The sequence below is a fragment of the Montipora capricornis genome, chromosome 14 (assembly GCF_036669925.1).
Source record: "Montipora capricornis isolate CH-2021 chromosome 14, ASM3666992v2, whole genome shotgun sequence".
In the NCBI taxonomy this organism is placed as follows: Eukaryota; Metazoa; Cnidaria; class Anthozoa; order Scleractinia; family Acroporidae; genus Montipora; species Montipora capricornis.
The window spans coordinates 39,182,086-39,204,585 of record NC_090896.1 but is presented as its reverse complement, the minus strand read 5'-3'; the positions used below and the strand labels follow the sequence as shown (position 1 = coordinate 39,204,585).

General features: G+C 39.5%; 1 protein-coding gene across 1 annotated transcript in view; it reads right to left on the bottom strand.

The window, feature by feature from the left end:
- LOC138031967 (uncharacterized) overlaps positions 1–22,500 on the bottom strand; it is a 43,154-nt gene that overhangs the window by 11,285 nt on the left and 9,369 nt on the right. The window contains exons 2-6 of the mRNA XM_068879564.1: positions 9,530–9,886; positions 9,295–9,441; positions 8,696–8,818; positions 7,991–8,344; positions 3,613–4,242 (exon numbers count right to left, since the gene is read on the bottom strand). Of these exons, the coding sequence (XP_068735665.1) occupies positions 3,613–4,242; positions 7,991–8,344; positions 8,696–8,818; positions 9,295–9,441; positions 9,530–9,737 (1,462 nt within the window). The 5' untranslated portion in view covers positions 9,738–9,886. The remainder of the gene's footprint in view (positions 1–3,612; positions 4,243–7,990; positions 8,345–8,695; positions 8,819–9,294; positions 9,442–9,529; positions 9,887–22,500) is intronic.

The window sequence follows — 22,500 nt, the reverse complement described above, 5'->3', positions numbered from 1 at the left end:
GCCGGGGTAAGGGGTCGGGGTCGGGAAGGGGTGTCTTTTTTTTTCCAATTTTTTTTGTTTTAATTTTTGTCGTTATTCTCCTGTAATGTAATGTTCGGCATCTTTCCTTCACTTATGGTGGAAATTAGTCAAATTAATATGGAACATACGGAAGCTACGAAAGGGAGATCTTTGTTTATTTTTTGAAATTAAGAGAATTTCAGACTGAAATTGGAGTTTTTGTGGGGAATATACGCTAACTCCTAGAGACACTGAAGACTCGCTGAGCTCCACATTTTAAAACCACATTTTAATGTTACTTCTTAAAAAAACTTCTCCGCAATACAATTAAAGCGAAACAGAACATAGCCACAGTTCCGCGATAGTCGTTTTGACCGCCATTTTGACGGGTAGGCAAAGCGTAAAGAATTTATAGTGTTTATATGGGGATCCGATAACAAATAATTTTCGTTAAACGCTAGTTCTGAAAAATTTAAGAATTGAGAACTAAAGGTACAGGGCAAAAGATGATACAGACCAAATTTTAGGCACTAACCTTTTACCGAAGTTGTCCGGCAGCGTTTTCAATTTTTCCATATATTTGTCTGTAATTTTTTCCCGCGAATTTTCAGTAACCATTACAGACAAATGTATGGAAAAATCGAAAACGCTGCCGAAAATAACAGTACAGGAGAATAACGACGAAAATTGAAACAAAAAAAGAATTGGGGAAAAAAAGGCACCCCGACCCCAACCCCAACCCCGGCCCTGGTCCTGGCCCTGGCTACTACCAACTGCTACGGATATTTCACTTCTTGTCCATAAATTCCCGCGTGAAGTCAGTCATGCAGAAAAGAGCACGCTTAATTAATTCTGATTGGTCATTGAAATGACAGCTGCATGAATGAAGTTAGGGGGCAGATATTCAAAGAAGGCGGCTTTTGGAGCAGGTGTTCCTTCCCCACTCCCACTCCTAACACTATCGCCTGCTACGCAGGCTGTATAACTAGCTGACCTTGCTTCTTTTTTTTCTCGCGTCCCACGCCTGGTGTAGAACGGACTCTGCTGCACAGACTTCCCTCTTGTAGATCGGATAACCGGCTCCCTTCAGAGTTTCAAATGAACTACCGTCTTCACAAATTCCTGAAATGTCGTGACGGTAACGTAACAAGTTCTACTTTTGCGATGGTAAACCATCGTACCATCGTCGACAGAAATTTTCAAACCAGAACACTTTTCTCAATCCCGTAAGATTCCTTCCCTAATTGCCTTTTCACCAAATAAATGCAAAGGTTGGTTGTTACTAATAATATCTCCGTTGCAAGTACGGCAAACAGAAAACGACCATTCTTATCCGGTTTCTTCCGCTTAGCATTTTTATTGTGTTCCCATCTGACCAATTAGAGACGAGAGCGGATCAGTACCCGGCAGACCTCTCAATCCGCGGCGCTGGCCAAAAGTATCGCAGCTCTGGACACAAGAATGGCATATATTTATCTATTCAAGAATGATTTTCATTTCTTTAGCCTGTTTTCCTTTCAGTCGACTGCGCTATACTAATTCAACGACCTATCCGTGGAATAGCTAGAGGAAATAAAAATCTGAAAACCTACAGGATCATCAACGGCGCGATCATTGCTTGCCTTAAAGTAGTGCCTCGAACGTAGGTGCGAATCATAGCAGAAAACCTTCATTTATCATAGCTGTTACAGTACCGTTTCACAAAAATAGCCTTAACGTAAAACAGCCATTTTTGTTTTCTTCTAACAGTTAAAAAGGACACTTAATTAAGAACATCCATATAGAGAGTGCTGTGTATGATTGATCAAATTACAATTAACAACTACTCACCGAAGTGGTTTGCGGTTCGGTAAATATGCACTACAAGCCACTGAGGTGAATAATTGTTTTAGTATATTAGTCTAAAACAGTGAGATCATATAGCACAAAAAGATGATTTTAACTCATTTAATCAGTGCGTATTTATTCCTACAACGATTTCGATACTTTAGGGCGCAAAACCCGCGCGAGTTGCTCGGAGGTGAATAGCAAAGGATATTCGAAGTTTGAGTAGCCAATCAGAGCGCACATGCAATGCTATCCACAGTTATAGTATGGTCTAATTCTCATTATTGTACTTCTCAATGCTGACAAGCTAAGACTAGTTTAATTCTTTTTTTTTTTTTTTTCATTAAATTATATTCTCAGATATGTTTTCAGGGTTCTGATTGGCTTACTCAGTCTCGGTTATCAACTCGTATACCTTATGACCTTATATGGCAACTGATTGCACCAGTCGTTTCAAAATATCTTAGTAGAATGTAAGGTAAGGTTAAGTCTCTGTTACAAACCTTGGAAGGCCCTTCAGGCCGGCGCTTTTCTCCGGTTTCCGTAGCATGAAGCGGTTAGGAGTATTTCTACTCCTCCCTAGATGGGATGCTAGTCCATCGAAGGGTTACCCCTAGCATTTTCGCCGGTACCCATTTATACACCTGGGTAGAGAGAGGCACCACGAGAGTAAATTGTCTTGCCTAAGAGCACAACACAATGTCCCGGCCAGGACCCGAACCCGTACCACTCGATCCAGGGGTTGAGCACTCTAACCATGAGGCCACCGCGCCTCCCAATTTAGTTGAATATGGACATAGGATTTTTCAGCGGATGGACCTAAGCAGAGAGTGAGTATTTAATGACCCCTAAATCTTAACCCACAATTAAAACTACTCTACACAGGACACTAGTCACTCAATTCAATAGGGCTTTTGACAAGTCATCCACGAAAAAATAAATGCAACTAGTTTTTATTTAAGGACAAGGTGTCCTTGCAGTGGAAGTATAATTCAGGTTCCAAAATAAACAGGTCCACCTCCCGAAGAACCCTCATTCCATGTAAGCCATTCCTCTGGGACAGAAACCAAGAAATCTGTCATTACACGCTCAAGAACTTTCCTCTCCCATTAATTTGCCTTTAATGTTCTTGAGATCATTTAGAAAGCTGATGCAATGAGAAAATGGTGTTTACGTCTCTAAATATTTGCTTTCCAGGAGCTTTTTCCGATACGAGAATGTGTGGTATGAGAAAGAATCTACACATTTAGCCCTTATCCAATGAAAATTATTTGAAACATGTTTAATAGTTCTATGCAATACTGCGATGGTGTTTCAAGGATGACAGGGAATTATTGCGTTCGATCAAAACGCATTCTAATCATGTCAGTCCTGAGGGATGTCCCTCGGGCATCGATATTGATGCCCCACGATTTGAGTGTTTGGACACCATCTTGGTTCGGCAAAAATAACCTCGATCTCGTGTGATAGCGTTGCGGCTAAAAGGATATCAAGTCACGTTTTGTCGATGAAAAAACAGGAATCAAAAGCACCGCACTAATCATTGATTACTGCTAATTGGTAATTAAAAGGCTCAGGGTTTCATACTCTTGCATCATATTCTCTTATTAGCCACTGATAAGCGAAATTAGCCATTATCCGGGCCCCTCATGAGATACGTTCTTGTGAGTATGGTAACCAAATAGAACTAAAAAACAAATCAATAAAATCAATTGGTAAACTATCACCGTTAAGTACATAATTTTATGTTCTCGTCCCATGTTAATTGGTGAAACTAAAGATAACACATTATGCTAGCGTCTTCGCCATGAACACAGTTGTGGATTCCCCAGTCTAAGTGCTTGCAGGAAGATAGCGAAGGCTCTTCACCATTGCATTCAACATCATCTAACCAGATCTTTCCCGATCCCTCGCCGTATTTTGCAGCCTGGTATTGATAAGACGCCCCGCGGAAACCGAGCTGACGACATGCCACGTGGGCATCATTGACATCCCAGCGATCATCACACACTGTCCCCCATGTTCCGTTATAGTACACTTCAACACGGCCATAGTAAGGTCCACCATCAGCCAGACGTATGGTGGAAGAGGCATACGAACAATTAACACTGGCATCACTGCGGTGAGTGCAATTATGGGTATCCCATCCACGATGCCCGCATTTGCAAAGATGAGTTTCGCTTCCCGAGCAAGCCACATCATTCAGCCAAATGCGACCTGTCCCTGGACCGTAGTAGGAGCCGTGGTACGCCGCAGAAGCGCCAGGGAAGCCAAGCTGTCTGCAGGTTATATTGGCATCGTTTATATCCCATCCATCGTCGCATATCGTGCCCCACTGATCATAATAGAAAATCTCCACTCTGCCTTTTCTTAGAGAGCTATGTCCCCTGAGACGGATGGAGCCATTTGTAATTGCTGTTCGCCAGAATGATTGAAAAAAAAAAGTAGAAATTGATAAATAAATCAGTTTTTAAATCATACCTAAAGTCCTTTGGGGTCCCCTTAAAGAGGAGATGATATAAGGCAGTGTGGCGTCTTGCGCATTTCAATGATCCATTGAGTTGTTTCGACTGGAGTCTAGTACACCTTCTTGGGAGGGTCACCCATTTTGAAGACGTGGAAGGGTTAGTGGGGTTCAATTAAATTGTATTCTATGATTAATGCATCCCTCTCTCTTAAAAATAGGCCTTTTACATAAACCTGAATCAGAGCTGTGACTGTAGAGGGGGTATAGGGTATGTTCGTGAGCCGTGATCGGACCCTTTTAATCCTCGTGAAACCTTTTTTTTTTCTTGCATCGTGAATCGTGATTTTATTAATTAATGTGAAGCGTGATTGAAGCGTTTTTTTTTTTTGTTTTGAGAAATGTGAATTTGCTTCTTATGTCCGTGAAAACGTATTATCAGCTACTACAAAAATGAAGAGCTATCTATCGCATTTCTGGACACGGCTATAGTCTGCCGTACTGACTGAATCCTTATCAACCCTGACTTCCTGTCAAAGGTCAAAGAATTTTGGCTCAGCGTGGGCTTGGAACAAGATGTCACCGTTGCTGAGTTCAGAAACAGAGTTGCAGAATACCTTGTGAGGAAAAAAAAAACAGTGCACTACAAAAACGCTGGAAAACGGGTAGATGCCATCAAGTTAGATAGAGACATGACGGCAGATATCACTTGTGCTGTGATGATGCCATAGTTGCGGCATCGAACAAGAAATGCGTGCTGTATTTTGTCGAGATTAGTCTGGATGGAGTTGATATCTCAGGTACAAAAAAGGGAAAAAACTTTAAGTGTCTAATCTTCTAGCGCTGTAGAGCACTAATCGGGGACAATGTAAATTGAAATTAACAAGTTACCGCAAGTCAAATCAAATTTTGGTTTTTTTAGGAGAGTCAGAGGGGAAAACCGGAGTACCCGGAGAAAAACTCTCGGTGCAGAGTAGAGAACCAACAAACTCAACCCACATATGATGGGAATCGAACCCGACATTGGGAATCGAACCCGACATTGGTGGGAGGCGAGTGCTCTCACAACTGCGCCATCCCTGCACTCCTTCTATCAACTCCTCACTCCCCCTTCTATCAACTCCACACATTCATATCCAAAAGATTGTCGGAATGCACGTGATATGTTTGTCAGCGATGGATCACGCTTCATTACGAACGATGGTGGGGTACTTAAGATGGATCTCAGTTCTAACAGTCACGTGTTTCTCGTTTCCAGCAAGACACACTCGTGTACCAAAGAACATGGTATAGTGCCGTTTGTCGACAACGGCGATATCGTTTTTACAGACGTGGGGTCCCAAAAGTTTAAAATTGCATCATCGGATAGTCACGTCAAGATTATTGCCGGAACCGGAGAAAAAGACAATAGTGATGGTTCTCGTGCATCGTTTCCCCGGCCAGTGGATATATATGTGGAAAACAGCAAAACCATTCTTGTCACCGATGCTCAAGTGGGAGCAATTTAGTTGATAACAGAGATAAATGCTGTCAATTTGTTTCTGGAATTGAACCTGGGGAAAATGTATGAGGCATTTTCCGTTTACCTAAAACACAAGCGGGTAAGCACTAGTTCACTTCCAGAGGCTGCGGAGAAAGTTAACTGCTCAAATGTGTTCCTTAAAGGGACTGTGTTCTCTGTGCAGACGGGCACAACAAGGAAAACAAATGGACCTGAAGGGACAGTTGCAAACAACACCACCGACTCCGTAGCCATGATTCGTCGTGGACTTCAAAAATCAAGTCTCAACATCGAAAAACTTCATCCGGAAGCCAGTTGAAGGTAAATCCCGAAAGCCGACCCTGGTAACCCTGAAGGCTGAAGATCTTCACGCAGCGACACATCTTAAGTACCCTAAGTGCCTACCATTAAAGTATGCTAGCGACTTTGGAAGGCACATGTTAGAATCAGCCAAGAGAATGGCAAGGTGGTCTGCCTACTACTTCACTCACCCATCGTCTTACTACACAGTGCCATCCTTACAGATCGATTGGAAAGATCTTTCTCGCATTTGAAAAGTCCATTGATGAGTCCAGAGGACAAGGAGCTGATGAGGAAATGGGCAAGAGAGCATGGAAAATGTGCTAGGCAGCGCACGGCGAGGCAGGAAACGACAAAATATAAGGCGGGAACCCTTCTTTTAAACGTACCAGACATCTGACACTCTTCAGTCTGTAGTTGAGAAAATTGTCTGGCCATCCGAACATGACGGAGATCAGAATGTAAATGTTCAAAAAAAGCCCATCGAAGGTAATATGGATCAGGCATCTGGGTATTACACGGAGTCTGATGAGGAACCGGAGGAGGATGAAAATGTTAGTGCACAGGAATCGAGTCAAGAAGTTGGAGGGAATAACAGAGAACTGAAATTCTTTTTATTGCTCCGAGAACACGATCGGGAAGTATCATAAGAACATTATTTAGGGTTGTTTTGTGGCAATAAGAGGTAAGTTTAAGGCCTCAGTTATTAAGCTGTTCTTAAAGACTCTCTGTCTACCGAGATGCACCGCGCGCAGACACGGAGGTTTCGTACAACAACAGCAACTTTTTATTGACCCCTTATACTTGAAAAAAAAAAATAATGTACATGAAGTAAGAATTAAAGCTAAATGGGGTGTTGGCTTCCTAAAATAACTAGAAAGTTAACAAGGCTAGGAGGCCAAAGTACATAGAATAAATTACAACATAAGGGTCAGAATGATGCACACATACACACATTGAACTATAGATAACTATAAATAGGACAAACAAAATTTACAAGCCATGGGGAGAACAGATAAACTGGATGAAATCCTAAATATAATAAACAAAACCTCCATTTCTCCGTCGGTGCGTTTTTCTTTCTTTACATCAGACGTTATCGTAGACATCCACCGGGATTTATTCTTACTGAGTGCTTCTTATTACATCTACATTATCATAGTTTTATGGGGACGAGTTATTTTGTCGTTAAGTGCAATTCTCAAGAGTTTCAACGTGGGTTGTAGGACTGAGCAGTTGGACCGACAATCAGTTGAAGAAAATGCCACGGCCTGAGCCGCTAAAGGCAGTATATTTACGATATCGATTCATTGGGATATAACAAACTTTTAAATAAAAGTGAGTTTGCTGATGTCATTTCGTAAAAAAAGATAAAATCTTTTAAATACCCGAGGAGGACAGGTAGTAAGTAAGCACATATTGCACTGAAGTCGAGCAATTTGGTAGTCTTCGATTCTCATTCATCATAATCTAAATCATTTGGGAAGTTTCAAAACTTCATTGCTTTAATACCTATAAACGTATTGTGGTGTGACATCATTCAGCCATTTTTATTTTTATTTTTAATATTTTATTTTTATTTTTATTTCATCAGAAGGAAGTCTGTTGGCACAGAGGGCGCAAAGGATTATTTTCCACTCCAGAAACATCAGGGAGACTTGTTAGGTCTTGTGAAAATTGTTCGTGTAGACGGTATTATTTGATGATATTGTTGTTCATCGTAAGAGAGGCTATCAATGTGTGATACTGATGCACGGAGACACGACATGCCAATTTGCAATTCTGTTGAATGAGAGGTTAGCCCTACTTGAATAATATGGTATTTTTATTGTAGAGGCACCATAGGATGAGAGGGAATAAATTATCTTATTTAGCGCCATATAGACAAAACTTAATACCTTCATAACGTGCCACAAACCCACTCTTTTTTACAGAGTAGTCAGTTGTGAAGCGGACATAGAGTTGAGTTGAAGAACTTGTGATGGGCTGCGGAACAGAATTTCCCCTGAATTTGCCCAACAGAGGGAAGGACGCTGAACTCCCATCGTACACGGATACATAATCACAGCAAAGTTCAGTTGTAAATCGAGAGAAGGTCAATTGAAGCTTGGCATTAGAGGTGAAATTCCAGTAGCAATTCATGTTGTCAGTGTATGCAACTTTTTTGTTTGATCTTATGATCCCACTTGGCTTGTTTACGTCATGAACCAGTAAGTCAGTCAGACAGGAACCGGAAACATTCACAGTAGCTTCTGTGGGGATGCAGCAATTAAATAAATTGACTGAATGAATTCGAGAACCTCAGCACTTTAAGTTTCATTTGAATAAAGAAAAAAGAGCTGGAGAAAAGAAAATACGAAGAGAAGGTTCAATAGATTGCAAGATGAGAAGGAGTACAAAATAGGTTATAAGAAGATAAAGGAATTAAGTTAAAAGGGCGAAGAAAACGGAAATGGAAATAGAGTCAGATAAGGATAAAGGTCATTAACATGACGTAATATTTAGAATCTTATATAGTCCTTACTCTATATTTTCGTGCAAAGTCACTCCCTTCTTATTTGTCAAAAATGTTTGCCAGATTCAATTGCATCTGGTGGTCTTACCTCTGCAAGTTTTTCCATCCCCAGCGTATCCGGGCTTGCAAGTGCACCAGTAGGTACCAAGAGTGTTGCTACATGTAGCATTTACATGACACACAGGTGAAGAAGCAGTGCATTCATCAACATCTACAACATAAGGGAACAACTTTAATCACGATTAACACGCGGTCAATCTCCAAACCCGACCCACTCAGTTTTGCTTTAGTCCAACAGGATCACAAAACGAAAGTGAAACGAAAAATGTGGAGAAAGAAAAAGAAAAAGGGAAGGTTCAATGGATTGCAAGATAAGAAAGCGTACAAAAGAGATTAAAAGAAGGATAAGGAATTAAGTTAAAAAGATAAAGAAGATGAAGATGGAAATAGAGTCAGATAAAGATAAAAATTATAGAAGCAGATAAGAGTGAACAAAGGTAGTGAGAGGGAATTCGAAATGAACAATGGTATGAGGTTAAGATGAAAATGTGGATGAAAATGTAGATGGGGTTCGAGATGGAGATGAAGGCGAATATAATTGTAGATGAATATTCTGACGTGGGGATAAAGACGGAGATTAAGAAGGAGACGGAGAAAAAGATGAAAGAAGATTGAAGTTATTGTTACCTTCGGTTTTCATATCGCAAAATGCAAGTACTGGAATCCCCGGTTTTATTGAAGACATCCAGTATTTGCCGTTGGGGGCTCTTTCTTCACTCATCTTTATTTCCTTGCAGGACTCGGCTGCTAGTTCAGAGATGGAGCCTAGTGGAACTGAAATTTAGAAACTTCCATTATTTCTTTATCTTTGTTATAGCGGTCTTTTGCATGCAACAAACCTTGTTAAATTCCAAGCACTTACCTCTGTTCATGTATTTTCCAAAATAATATCTGTCTGCATCAGGAATAAAATCCTCTGGTCTGGCTTCTTTGGTGCGGTCGCTGAATTCGCACATATGGAGAGAAATCACAAAGTTGAAACTTTGGCAACGATCATCTTTCAGGCAGACCGAAAGGCAATGAAGTCCAATATTGGCCATAACTGTTTGATAGATGTGTCCTTGCAACATCCATCCCAAGATGGACTACTCAGATCCAACTACAGGGCACTGCTGAGTCTCCGTTTTGTTGATAATTTGACAAATGACAACAAAAATTGAGAACACGAACAGGGTTTTCATGTTTTTGGCGACAATCGCTGCATAACTTTTCCACATGACTAAAAAGAAATTCAAAAGTATTTGCATAGATTGAAACTTGATCTCTTTACCCTCTATAAATTCTGCAAATCAATTTGATTTTGTTTGTATATTCATCTAAATTTTGTGGCCTTAAAGATTTACTTAAAACTTCCTCTAAAACCACTTTTTCGCGAATCATCACTGGGCGAAAAAGCTCATTTAAGTAGTCTTAATCTTGGATTGAACATGTGTTAAACTGTGGTTTAATTAATTTAAGTTAACGTTTAAGTTACTTAAAGTTAAGTTTAATGGAAGCTTAAATTCGTCTTTTACGTACTTGAGGTTCAAATTTAACGTCCCTTTAGTTGGGCTTAAACGTAGCTGAAAGGAATGTTAAATTTCCATTTAATTCATCTTAAAGAGGTTCAAAACAAATGATTAATTCTACTTTAATCTGCATTAAAAGTATCTTAAACTGGCATTTAAGTTTTGTTCAATCTACACTAAACGCATCTGAAAGTAAGGTTTAAGTTTGGTTTAATCTTGTCTGATCGTTTCTTAAACAAATGTATAAAATCCGTTTAATTCCCACCAAACGTGTTCAAAACCAGTGTTTAAGTTCCCTTTAATCGCATTAAAAGTGTGTTGAAAGTGGCATTTAACTTTTGTTTAAGCTGTACTAAACGCACCTGAAAGAAAAGTAAGTTGGTTTAATCTTGCCTGAACTTTTCTTAAACAAATGTATAAAATCCGTTTAATTCGCACCAAACGTGTTCAAAACAAGTGTTTATAAGTTCCCTTTAATCTGCATTAAAAGTGTCTGAAAGTGGCGTTTAAGTTTTGTTTAATCTGTAATAAACGCACCTGAAAGATGTTTAATTTTTCTTTAAACTCCCTTGCAAAAATTGTAAACCTGTTTAATTCGCATTAAACGCCTCCGGAACAAATGTTTGAATTTCCTTCAATTCAAATCAAATGTACCTGAAGCATAAGTTTTACAGACATCACCCATGTCTGAAACAAATGCTTATGTACTGTACACGAGTACTATTTTACTTGCAATGTAAAAACTAATAACATAGTTCTCAACCACAATTGCACTATTTTTAATCTCAATATTGTAGACATTCTTCTGCTGAATATGTATAAGTTCAAAATGGTTAATTCCTTTAAAAAGAGTATCAATTGATACAGTTATATAAATAACAATAACTTTCTAGAATAATACATCGGGCTATTCAGGATGTTCAAAACCATTTTAATCCAAACTTTCCGAATTATGAAATTTTCATTTATGAGAGTTTAGGGATAGTACTATTCATGATAGTCCTGACAAGAGTATTCTACAAAGTTTTGAAATCGAGGAAAGTAAAACTGAAGAAACTGTTTTAAGTACTATGCAATGAGAAGCAATTTAACTTACGTTTGGATGTTCTCCTATTTCTGAAACTCTATACTTCAGAAAGGCTTCCCCGCGTCCCCTGTCCCCACGTCCCCTTCCTACTTTTCGACAAAGCCCTTCAATTTGGCTAACTTCACGGGCAAAAATTGGAGCCTGTTTCATTGCTTTGGCAACTCACGGGCGTAGCAAAGATTTTTCAAAAGGGAGGGGGGGTCACACTGTGTCAAACAGAGGGTACTCACCAGATCGTCATGTGTATTGTTGTAGGTTGTTTGCTTTACAAAAGGCTTAAAAAGAGGAAGGGGTGGGGGGGTCACAGGCACTCATGGACCCACTCCTGGCTACGCCCTTGCAATTAAGACTATAACCTTTAGAATAAGCGTGTCCCTTCTGTGATTCTTTGAAATAAAATTTGGGGGTAAACTTAACGCGGTGTTTTAAGAGCGCCAAATGTAATCGCAACTCACAACCAAAACATGACCTTCTGATCTTTGCCGAATTCATTACATTCAAACACCACATCAAAAATAACACGTTTTCAGAGATTTTCTACAAGTTGTTTATCATAAAATCACCTAATTATACGAAAAATACAATGGTGATCCGTCGAATACAAAAATATTTTTTCGCCAGTGCAGATTTTTCCTCCTTTTTTTTTCTTCAATACCCGTTTCCATTTTAGTCTTTTGTTGTAGTCTTTACTGCTGATATTCTCAAAGCACTTCCCTTTCGGTGTATGTTATCGTTGCTATAGAAACGACGACTATACTTCAACCACATCACCTGTATTCGACTGGTTAACCCATTGACAGCAGGGAGCGATTTTTGAGCGTTAAAAGAATTTTATCTTCATTTCTGAATTGTCAATACATCGTTTAACGTTGCCTTTACAATTTCAAACGGCGTCCTTGTCATCAACTCATAGGATCCATTTTAGCCTTGTTTCATTATTCATCGGTAAATATTTAATAACTGCTAGACAAACTCATCATTTTCAGATCTGAAAGAAATTAATAATTTAAACTTGAAGGCAACATTCTTTTGTAGGGGTCTAAATAATTATCTCTTCTCCTTACAAGTTTCACGCAAAAAATAAAAAGCATTTTCCTAACTGTTTTTTCCCCCCCAAAAGATTTGAGTTTATATTTAAAGAATATATCATTTTAAAGCTAAGAAATAAGCTTTCCTGTAAAAAATATCACTTGAGCTTAAAGGTCGCGAGTTTTTGAGTACCCACAAACCAAGCACATCCCATTTGCTCAAAAAATGTCGCGAAATGGTTTTAGCTGTATATATGTCGTAAACAATAGCGGTCTGGAACCTAGACTGAGAAAGATGATCTGCAGCAGTACGTGTCTGGACATAATGAAAAGTAATGGCTAAAACAGCAATAACTTCTCACTACTAATATTGACATTAAGGGAAGGCTCTTGAATGAACAAGTCTCTTAATTTTGCAGTGAAAGTCAGTTTTTCCGGAGGCTAAAATGTCAAAGTGATCCCATTTAATGTCGTGGCCAGTGGTTTTCACATGATCAGCAATGGCTGATGAATGGTCACTTTTAGCTAGGGCCTTGAAATGTTCTGTTTTTCTGTCGTGGAGTCTTCGTTTTGTTTTGCCAATGTAGAATTCATCGCAGTTCCAGCAGACAGCTTTATAGACGACCTTGGACCTCTGAAATCGGTTCAAGCGATCTTTGTATGGAAAAAAGGAGTTTACGCGGCGTGTGTTTTGGAATATGATCTTGAGATTGACGAAAGAGTAGAAATTGTATACGCAGGATTTCAGACGTTTCGTGACTTGGTTACTGTGAAGACCTAAATAGGGTAACACGATTAAGATATCTTTTTTGGGGACTGAAGCTTGAACAGGGTTATTTGATTTGTTTTTATTTTTGTTCAATACATCGTTTATGTTGAACGTGATAAAGCCTTGAGGGTAACCATTTTGTAACACGAGCTTTCTCAGATCTTTAATAGCGGCCTGTAATAAAGATGGCGAGGAGCAAATTCGGAAGCATCGATAGCTGAGAGTGCGGATGAGGTTGATTTTGTACTTGCGAGGTGTGAATGAATCCCACTTGGTGTAAAGGCCTGTGAATGTCTTCTTCCGGTAGACAGATGTAGAGAAAGTGTTGTCACGGCAGCGTTTAAGAAGGATGTTTAAAAATAGAATCTTATTGTCTTCTTCGAATTCAAGAGTAAACTTAATGCTATCGTGTCGACTATTTAGAACACTTAAAAACTCATTAGCATTGTCCTTGCTGTCAAACATGGTGAAGGTGTCATCTACATATATATCTGAACCAAAGTGAAGGACAGAATCTGCTGTTCCAGACCCCTATTGTTTACGATATATATATATATATATATATATATATATATATATATATATATATATATATATATATATATAGTTTTTAAAATTGTAACGGTCACTTTTGAAAATGTGTGTTGGTTTTAGCTGTTTTTCTGTCTACAAGGCGTTCGCGAAGAATTTTTTGCTAAAGGAAAAAACGGTATTTATGTACAAAAAACGTGAGAGGAATCGGACGCAACACGAATTATTGATACATTTTTAAAGTACTACCATTGGAGCCCACACCTGTCATCTAAAATGATGGTGAGGTTTGTCTTCAGCGATCGATCCCATGTCATCCAATAGCAGATCAATTTCGCTCAGTGTAAAATCCTTGTTTGTTACACACAATTTACATCCACTGTTCGTGAGTTCTTAGATACACCTTGATTTCCCTTCTTTAGTTTACTATGTGATGAATATTTGGAAAGCGGAAAACTGGAAAGAGAGGTGAAGGCTGAAGTGACTCTTTTGTCATTTTATTCCATACTATAGAACCTAATTCCACGCTACATTTCAATATTTTGTATCAGAAAAATGTTCTCCCCCAAGTTGAAGCAAGATCCAACTCTCTTCCCATTTGTTCTCATGGACACTTAAATTGGTTTTTGTCCCTCTTTTTTCACTAATTGATGATCTTGGAGAAATTTAACTTAAGGTAAAATCGGTAGAGTTTTATGTATCACTCGCTCTGACATTCTAATTTCTTTTACTTTCATGTAAGATCCATGGCGAAATTGATAAAAACGCTAAAATGCAAAAATACTGACGCTGAACGTAATATTTAAACGGAAGTTGTGGAATATGGCAGCACTAAATGAAATATTGAGTTTATGAGAAGTACTTCACCTTGCTGGTGGAGATCTTTTCTCCAGTCCTATTTTTTCTTCAATACCGGTTTCTTTTTTACTCTTTCTTTGTAGTCTTTACTCCTTATATTCTCCAAGCACTTTCCCTTGGGTGTATGCTATCGTTGCTATAGAAACAATGACTATACTTCAACCGTATCACCTGTATGTGACTAGTTAAATTTAAAAAAAAAAGGAAAAAAACAAATAAACAAACGAATTGGAAGCGACAAGACGCTGGGAAAGAGTAGGAATTATTGATACATTTTGAACTACTGTAAATTGGGTTCACACCTGTCAACAGAACCTAAGTAGCATAACTGTCTAGTGGACAAAACCTAGCCCCCATTTCTGCCGCTTCTCTGGCCTTCTTTCTGCCCCCCTTTTCTGGCTCCATTTCTTCCCACTCTCAAATGTTTGGGAATTACGCACTAAAAAAAATCAAAAAAAGAAGCGGAATAAATGACATAGAGGTAAATCTAGTAGCATCAGACGAACCGTTATGAAGTTTCATCATACAGACCATCTTTTTTGGCAGGTTGTTGTTCTTTATTCTTGAGTTTAGCAGAATCCTCTTGCTGGCTATCAACCGCTCTGTAAATCTCTAACACACTTGCCGAGACCGTGTTTGAACTCCTTGAGTTATTTGTCATATTTCTCCGCCCAGTGATATCCTGTTTGTGCCGCCATTTTGAATAATTTAAACAACTAGGCCATCATGGATGATATGTAATTCACTTACAATGAAGGTGGCTCAACTGGTTTCAATAAGTTGGAGGGAATGTGTTATTAGAAAGATTTTAAAATTCTACAACGCTGTTTCACATAATGGCAATGTTATGGTTCCATATGAAACAAGAATAATTGCTTAAGAAATGCACATATCAATGTGACGTAATAAATTACCATGGCAACAAAAGAACCATCTAAAAACGCCCTATCTTTTGTGTTTGGGCGCTTATATCTCAAAAATTAACACGATGAGCCCCATTTTGTATTGCTGAAAAGTGATAGGCAGGCTATGACGAAACTTTCGGCAAATATGTTACCAAATACTGGCAGGTAAGTTCGGTTGTTTACCAACTCTCATGTGTTAGGCACTTGTAGTTATGCTGTCGTCAAAACTCTCACTACTAAGGGGGTACTCTACATGATGGGCGTCACCCAGAAGCTCATATTGTTCACCCTTTATGGTAGTTGTTAGTTTTAATCACTTACAAAAAAGCCTTTATACCAAAATCCGCGGTCTATTAAAAGCAGGTATTAGAAAGTAACATTTACAGTTACACTTCATTACACAGTTGCGTAACATCTTAGATGTGCAATTACGTGTAATAAGGCGAACTGCGTGGTGAGGTCATTGAGAAACATATTGGGATGCGAAGTTAATGACACTGTATGTTCCATCCAAGATATGGCTGCAACTCTCCCGCCAAACTTAAAAGAAGGCAAAGATCCAAGATTTAAAGACGAGGTATATGTGGAACAACAAAGTGCCAGTAATGATTACGACGTACCTTATAATGATTATTATTGTATTGATTGATGGAGAATGGTAAAAATTGTTAATAACTCGTTATAATAGTAGGAGTACCCAGTAAGTTTACATATCCAATCCCAAATGGTACTTGATTGGTGCATATATTAACCACTGCAACGAGTCTTTGTTCGTCTTTGTTTGGTAACGTTGAAAGGACCGACAAACAAAGACAAACCATCGTTACCAAGGCACAAACAGAGAGTATTAACCAAGCGGAAACTCAACGGTCGCTGTGTGGTGTTGATTTTTAAATAGGCCCTTTATCGTTCGATTCGTTTGGGACACTAACAGCCACCTGACGCCCCTGGCGCCGGCGGGGCTTCAATTGCGCGGCTAGCGGATTGAAATGAAAGAAAAACCTTTGCCGTTGAATTCTACGGTGGAATTTTAACTGTGGAAACATTTTAACCAGGAATATTTGTGTGAATTTGAATTTGGTGGGCTCGTGAGAATTGACTGTTCAACCTTGGTATCTTACTATAACCGTTGACAACCGAGAAAATGAGAATGGCTTAATTCGCGTTGAATCTGGAAAAAAAAAAAAAGGAAAACTACACAAGAAGGAAGCAATTCACAATGGCAATAAGGTTTGGCTTTTTAATTGAGAATTCTTTCGTAAAATTATCTTCTCAAGTCTTTTATCGGTATTCCCATACAAATCCTTATATTTTTGCTGGCTTTCCCTCACACTGAGCTTGGGGTGCATAGAGTGCGTGCCCTGTTTTTAAGCAAGTGCTTATGTAATACAGTGAATCATGACATGGACACGTGACTGGCGGGGTAAAAGTGCTTTTCTATGGTTGTTGTTTGCTAAAGAGCAGTCGGATAGCACTAGTGAAATTGGTCGTCTTTCATTCACATTTAGTTTGTCGACCAAACCATGGGACGATTAGTCCATTTACATGATTTGTTCGTCTTCTAGAGTGAAAGGAACATTATCTTATACTGCGAAAGTGATTCATTTCCTTGACTGTTGTCAGCACAAACCGTTTTCTTTCGCAAAAAAGTAGGAACAATTGTAATTAGAAAAGAGGCCAAAAGCGCGACCAAGCACAGATTTTAATAGGTCATGTTTGTACTGATTATCTGCGTGGCTCTTATAGTGAAGTAGGAACCCAACTCGGAATGTGTGGGTTTGACATAGTAAACAAATTGTTTTTAAAATTGTTGTTCTCTCTGCTGAGGTACCCTGATAAATTTCTTTATTCAGTTCCACCATCAAGCGATTTGTTACCGAAAAAGCATCAGGTCAACCTACTCCATTGCCAGTTGTCACCGATGTCCATTCAAAGACCATCCCTCAAACGACACCCATGTTACGCTAACATCATAAAGATCGAAGCTAGAAGATTAATAAGACTATTCAGTCTGTGTTCGTCAGCCACAAAATTGAAGAAGACCTAAAGCTTCGTGAAGCAAAACCAGCTGTTGTGAGTCAACAATCTTCTGCTTATCAATTTGGCTATTGCCTGTGCATGCGATGCAAGTTATGTTAGTTTCACTCAACACTAATTGAAGGCACCTACACCAGCGCGTCGAGGAAGACAAACATACATTTCCTTCCGTTGGCAAGCACCTCCGCGAAAAACATGGCTCAGTTTGTTCCCAAAGATCTTATTAAGTATTTTAGCGTTGTTAAAAAGTACAGCACCAAGTTTGACCGCTTAACTTTTTTTCTTTTTTTGTTGTTGTTGTTGTTATTATTATTATTATTATTATGATTGCAGTATAAACGTTCGTATGCTAGCTTAGCACTTAGCTCAATAGGGCGCAATTGCGTAACCTAAAGGCTGTAAAAATAACCTGAATATATCTAAAAAGTTCGTATCTACATATATCGATCTATATATAAGCGAATTAAAAGGTTAACTTCGATTCTTAAAAAGGTAGAAATGTGAAATGAATCTCTTCAGACAATATTAAAGCATCTAAGACGATCCTAAATAATTGTTCTGTTGTCTCTGACCGGAGTTAGTATCTGCTTATGTTAAACTTTGAAAGATCTCGCAATGTGCAGACTTTCAGACAAAACGACCTTCTGCATTTTCAACAATACTTCTTTGCCCCTTTTAACTCCTACAAGACTTCGGATGGTGTTCACCAGTTCCTCACTGTATCCTCCTAACACGTCCATTACGATGTTAAACTGTTTCACTTGATATCCAGGAAACTGCCTCTTCAATTCCAGTCGCAATGGGGCATACTTTTCCGTCTTCTCGCAGCTCTTGATCTCCCTGTTATTCATCCAAGGACAGCTCATCTCCAGCAAGATGACAGATTTTGCTGTGCTATCCACTATTCGGGCATCAATTCTGTTAGCTCTCACCGTCACATGATCTGCATAAACAGGGACATCCCAGAAGGCTTGCGCTCGGTCATTTTGATAGACAGGTTTAGGCTCGCTCAGTGAATACCATGGCGGTACACTGTCCATTAGGTCTAGGCTGTACAACATCTCAAAAAAAATTACTTTCAACACCGCATTATGCCGTTGCAGATATTTGGACTGCGCAAGCGCAGAGCAACCAGCTAATACGTGGGCCACCGTCTCAGCTGCCTTGCCGCATAAACGGCACATAATCTGGTTTGACCCCGTTCTTGTCTTCTTACTCTGGTACACTCGGGTGGGAAGTAACTGTTCGTACAGCTCAAACACGCCAGCGATAACATATGTCGGGCATGTCCTCCATTGCCACAGCCAACTAAAGCTATGGGATTGTCGGACATCCCCTGTACCAGAGCCTTCTTGTTCTTCTTCCCATCGAAAAGCTATCAACTTTCCCTGCCAAGCCTGGCCTGATACCTGATCTTTCAATTTCTTCTGCTGTGCGCTTCTTAGCTTCTGCTTGATGTTTGACTCTTTCAATACTTCACCTTCCTCCGTGCAGCACATTGGGGTAGGGTATGTAAGAGATAGCTCTAATCCAAGATCTCTACTAAACTTTGTCGCCTCCTTGATGAGTGAGCTATGGCCTAGCACACCTGAACGTTCTTCGAACTTCCGAACAAGCTCCATTGTCGGATCAGTGTTCTTGAACAGTTTAAGTGCGCCTTTGATCTTGATGGCCTTATACTCCTCCTCCACCGATCTCAGGCCTCGCCCGCCCTGATCCCGCGATAGATAGCACAATGCGGTTGAACCCAAAGGATGTTTACCACCATTGCTGACTACGATCTTGCGTGCTTCTCGGTCGATTTGTTGAAGGTCAGTGATTGGCAGGTGCTGGGTCCACATTAAATAACTCAGAACAGGCAGGGCATACTGGTTTGAAGCTACCACTCGATGGTAATCTGAAAGAGGGCTGGACCATATAACAGAGAGTCTCTTTAAATACTCCTCTGAGGCAACCTTAAAGGCCAATTGATCTTCTTGTCTCGATGTTTCCAGTACTCCAAGAAATTTGTACTGCTTGCCTTCTTTCAAACACTGTATGACTGATGACTCATCAAACTTAACTCCTTCCGCATCTTCCACTTTTACACCCCTCTTAACATGCACGACTGAGCATTTCTTAGGGTTCCACTGAAGGCCTATGTCTTGCATCTTACCTCTGGTTGATCTAAGGACGGTATTCAACTTCTTCTCCGACGCTGCATAGATCTTAAGATCGTCAATGTAGAGAAGGTCCGTCACCTTAGTGCTCAGTGGCTTAGACAATCTATACCCCTCTGTCGCCTTAAGTGACCATGCGATGGGGTTTAGGCAGATGGTAAAAAGCCTCGGGCATAGCGAGTCTCCTTGGGGAAGACCTCGTTTAAATTGGATAGTCTCTGATATTTCCTTGCCTAACTTTGTTGTGGTGACAATCTTGGTGTTCCAATTGCTGCAAAGCTTGGTAACCACTCTTCCCAACCATCTCGGGAATCGATGTACTTCCATCATTTCGCAGAGCCAATCATGATCAACGGAGTCATATGCCTTGGTGACGTCTACCCACGCCATACTCAGGTTCCTTTTCCCACGATGACAGTCTTGTGTGACCATTTTGTCGATCAACAAATTATCCATTGTGCCACTGCAACCCTTCTTAGCTCCCCTCTGCTCAGCCTCCATTAAACCATTATTATTATTATTAACGATCTGGGGCAGGTTGCATAAAGGTTGCCCTTACGACTATCCCTTACGTCCGCCGTTAGCCTTACGTTTGTCGTTGTTAGGCCCCATCTACGCCGGACACGGGGAGTTGACGACGGCTGCATCAGCAGGGCGTACACAGGTACAAGTGAGAAATTTTTGTTTTGCATATTGGAGAGCGGTCAGATCGGCTTCCTTCAAGAATGGCTTCGGCGGTAACGTGATGAATAATATTTCTAGCGGCAATGTTGTCACTGATACAACCGACCATTTTTCACAAGTCTGTATTGTCGTAACAAACAAGCAAAGATTACCAGATACATGCATCTTTAAGGCTAATAAAACTTATAAATGACTTAAGTTCAATTAATTGGAAAGAGGTTTCTGATAACTGCGATGTGAATAAATCATTCTCTCATTTTTTTTTTATAAAACCAGTAACCGTGTAGTTAATAAATATGCACCCCTCAGGGATGTTTGTGTGCGAAAATTAGAAATGCCGCGAAAGAACAGCTAGCTGTGCTGTTCCCAACACAGCTTATATTACCACATCTGTTGTATGAAGCTGCCACGTAAAGCTTAAGGGGTGTCTAAAACACCGGCATGGAATGAAAAGTACAGCATGCTGATGAGACCAAGCGACGCTGAAACAGCTGTCTATGGTTGCTAATTGACCGGGTGAAATGATTGTGCGCATGTATGATACGTTGCCCACGCCGGGTTGGTGTTAGTGTGTTTCACCTTGGTTTTTCTGTTTTGTTTTTAACTAAACCTTGGCTGACGGCTGGGCTAAAGAAATCTATAAAAGTGGAGAATATACTATTTTTTTAAAGCAGATTTCCCTAAAATGATAAATAAATATACACAAACAAGCTAAAAACCCTAATTCGATTGAGTAAACAACTTCACTATCAAAAATGTTTTGAGTGTAACATTAATAATATATCCGGTCGACATGGAAAGGAATTAATAAACTCTTGGGAAATGAAAAGAAGAGGAAAAAATCCAAAAGAAATCATTTTATTGGTCCAATCGAGCATAGAGTTCAATCAGATGATCCTAAAACAATTGGTAATACACTCAACAAATATCTCTTATCAATAAGGCATCGACTTGCGTATGATATTCCTGAAGTAAATGCTACTTTGTCTGATTATCTTGATCCACATCTACAGAGCACTTTCTATTTTGATCCAGTTATACCACATTAAATTCTGAAATTGTCATGTTACCAAACAATAAAGCCCTAGGGCTCTATTCTAGCCCCGTTAGACTATTAAAAATTTCCAAATCCATCATATCTAGACCATTATAACTGATTTTTTTTAATCAGTCCGTACTTAATGGGGTTTATCCGGCAAACCTCAAGTATTCTTAAATAATCCCAGTGTATAAGGGTGAGACGATACGTTACAAGAAAACCATCGGCCAGTTTCTTTGTTATCAATTGATAATCGTTTATTTGAGAAACTTCTATGTCGTAGACTGATAAAGTTGATAGACAAGAACGATATCCTAAATGACTTGCGGTATGGCACGTTTCCTAATAAACATAGTACCCAGAATATGATTCTTGATATTGTGAACAGCATACACTCTATTGGACAAAAGAAAATATTCCTGTGGAATGTTATTTTTTATACATCTCAAGAAAGCATTTGATACTGTTAACCATGAGATTCTATTAGCATAACTTTTCGAATTATGGAATAAGAGGAGTTATACATTCTTGGTTTAGATCATATCTCTCAGATCACTACCCTGCGAGCAGAGGCCCTTCGATCTTCCTAGATAAGTCGGGAAGAGGAAGGGACCTCTGCCAGCGGGCTCGACATTTCGTGTTGAGCATGCGTTAAAAATTCAAACGTAACGTATTCGGGAGTCAGTCACGCCTGACTAGTAACCGCAAAACCACAAAACCAAAACAAACAGTAACGGATATTTTCGAACAACTCTGGCAAACACACGACAACCAAGGAATCATTTCCTCAAGATAGTTCAAGTTTTTAAATTGCCATTTTAATTTTTACTGAAAAAATTAATAGGTTTCTCAATTCTGGTAAACTAGCTTCTGTAACCGACATACGGAAAAATTCTCATGGGAATTTAGACAATTTAGAAATTGTCACGCTGTTGTAAATTTAAAAAATATTGATGACGCGTGGCGATTGATCATGCGCACAAATAAAAAAAACAGGTTTGGCAAGTTTAAACTGGACTGACTCATCCATTTCTTTGGATGAGCGGCAAATCAAAGAAAGTCGAGCCGGCTGGCCCGACTTATCTAGGAAGATCGAAGGGCCTCTGCTCGCAGGGTATCAGATCGCCGACAGTCGATTGAAATACATACATATCTGACACTGAAACGATCTTACGTGGAGTGCCTCGAGGATCTGTTCTTGGACCCTTGCTATTCTTTTTATGTAATA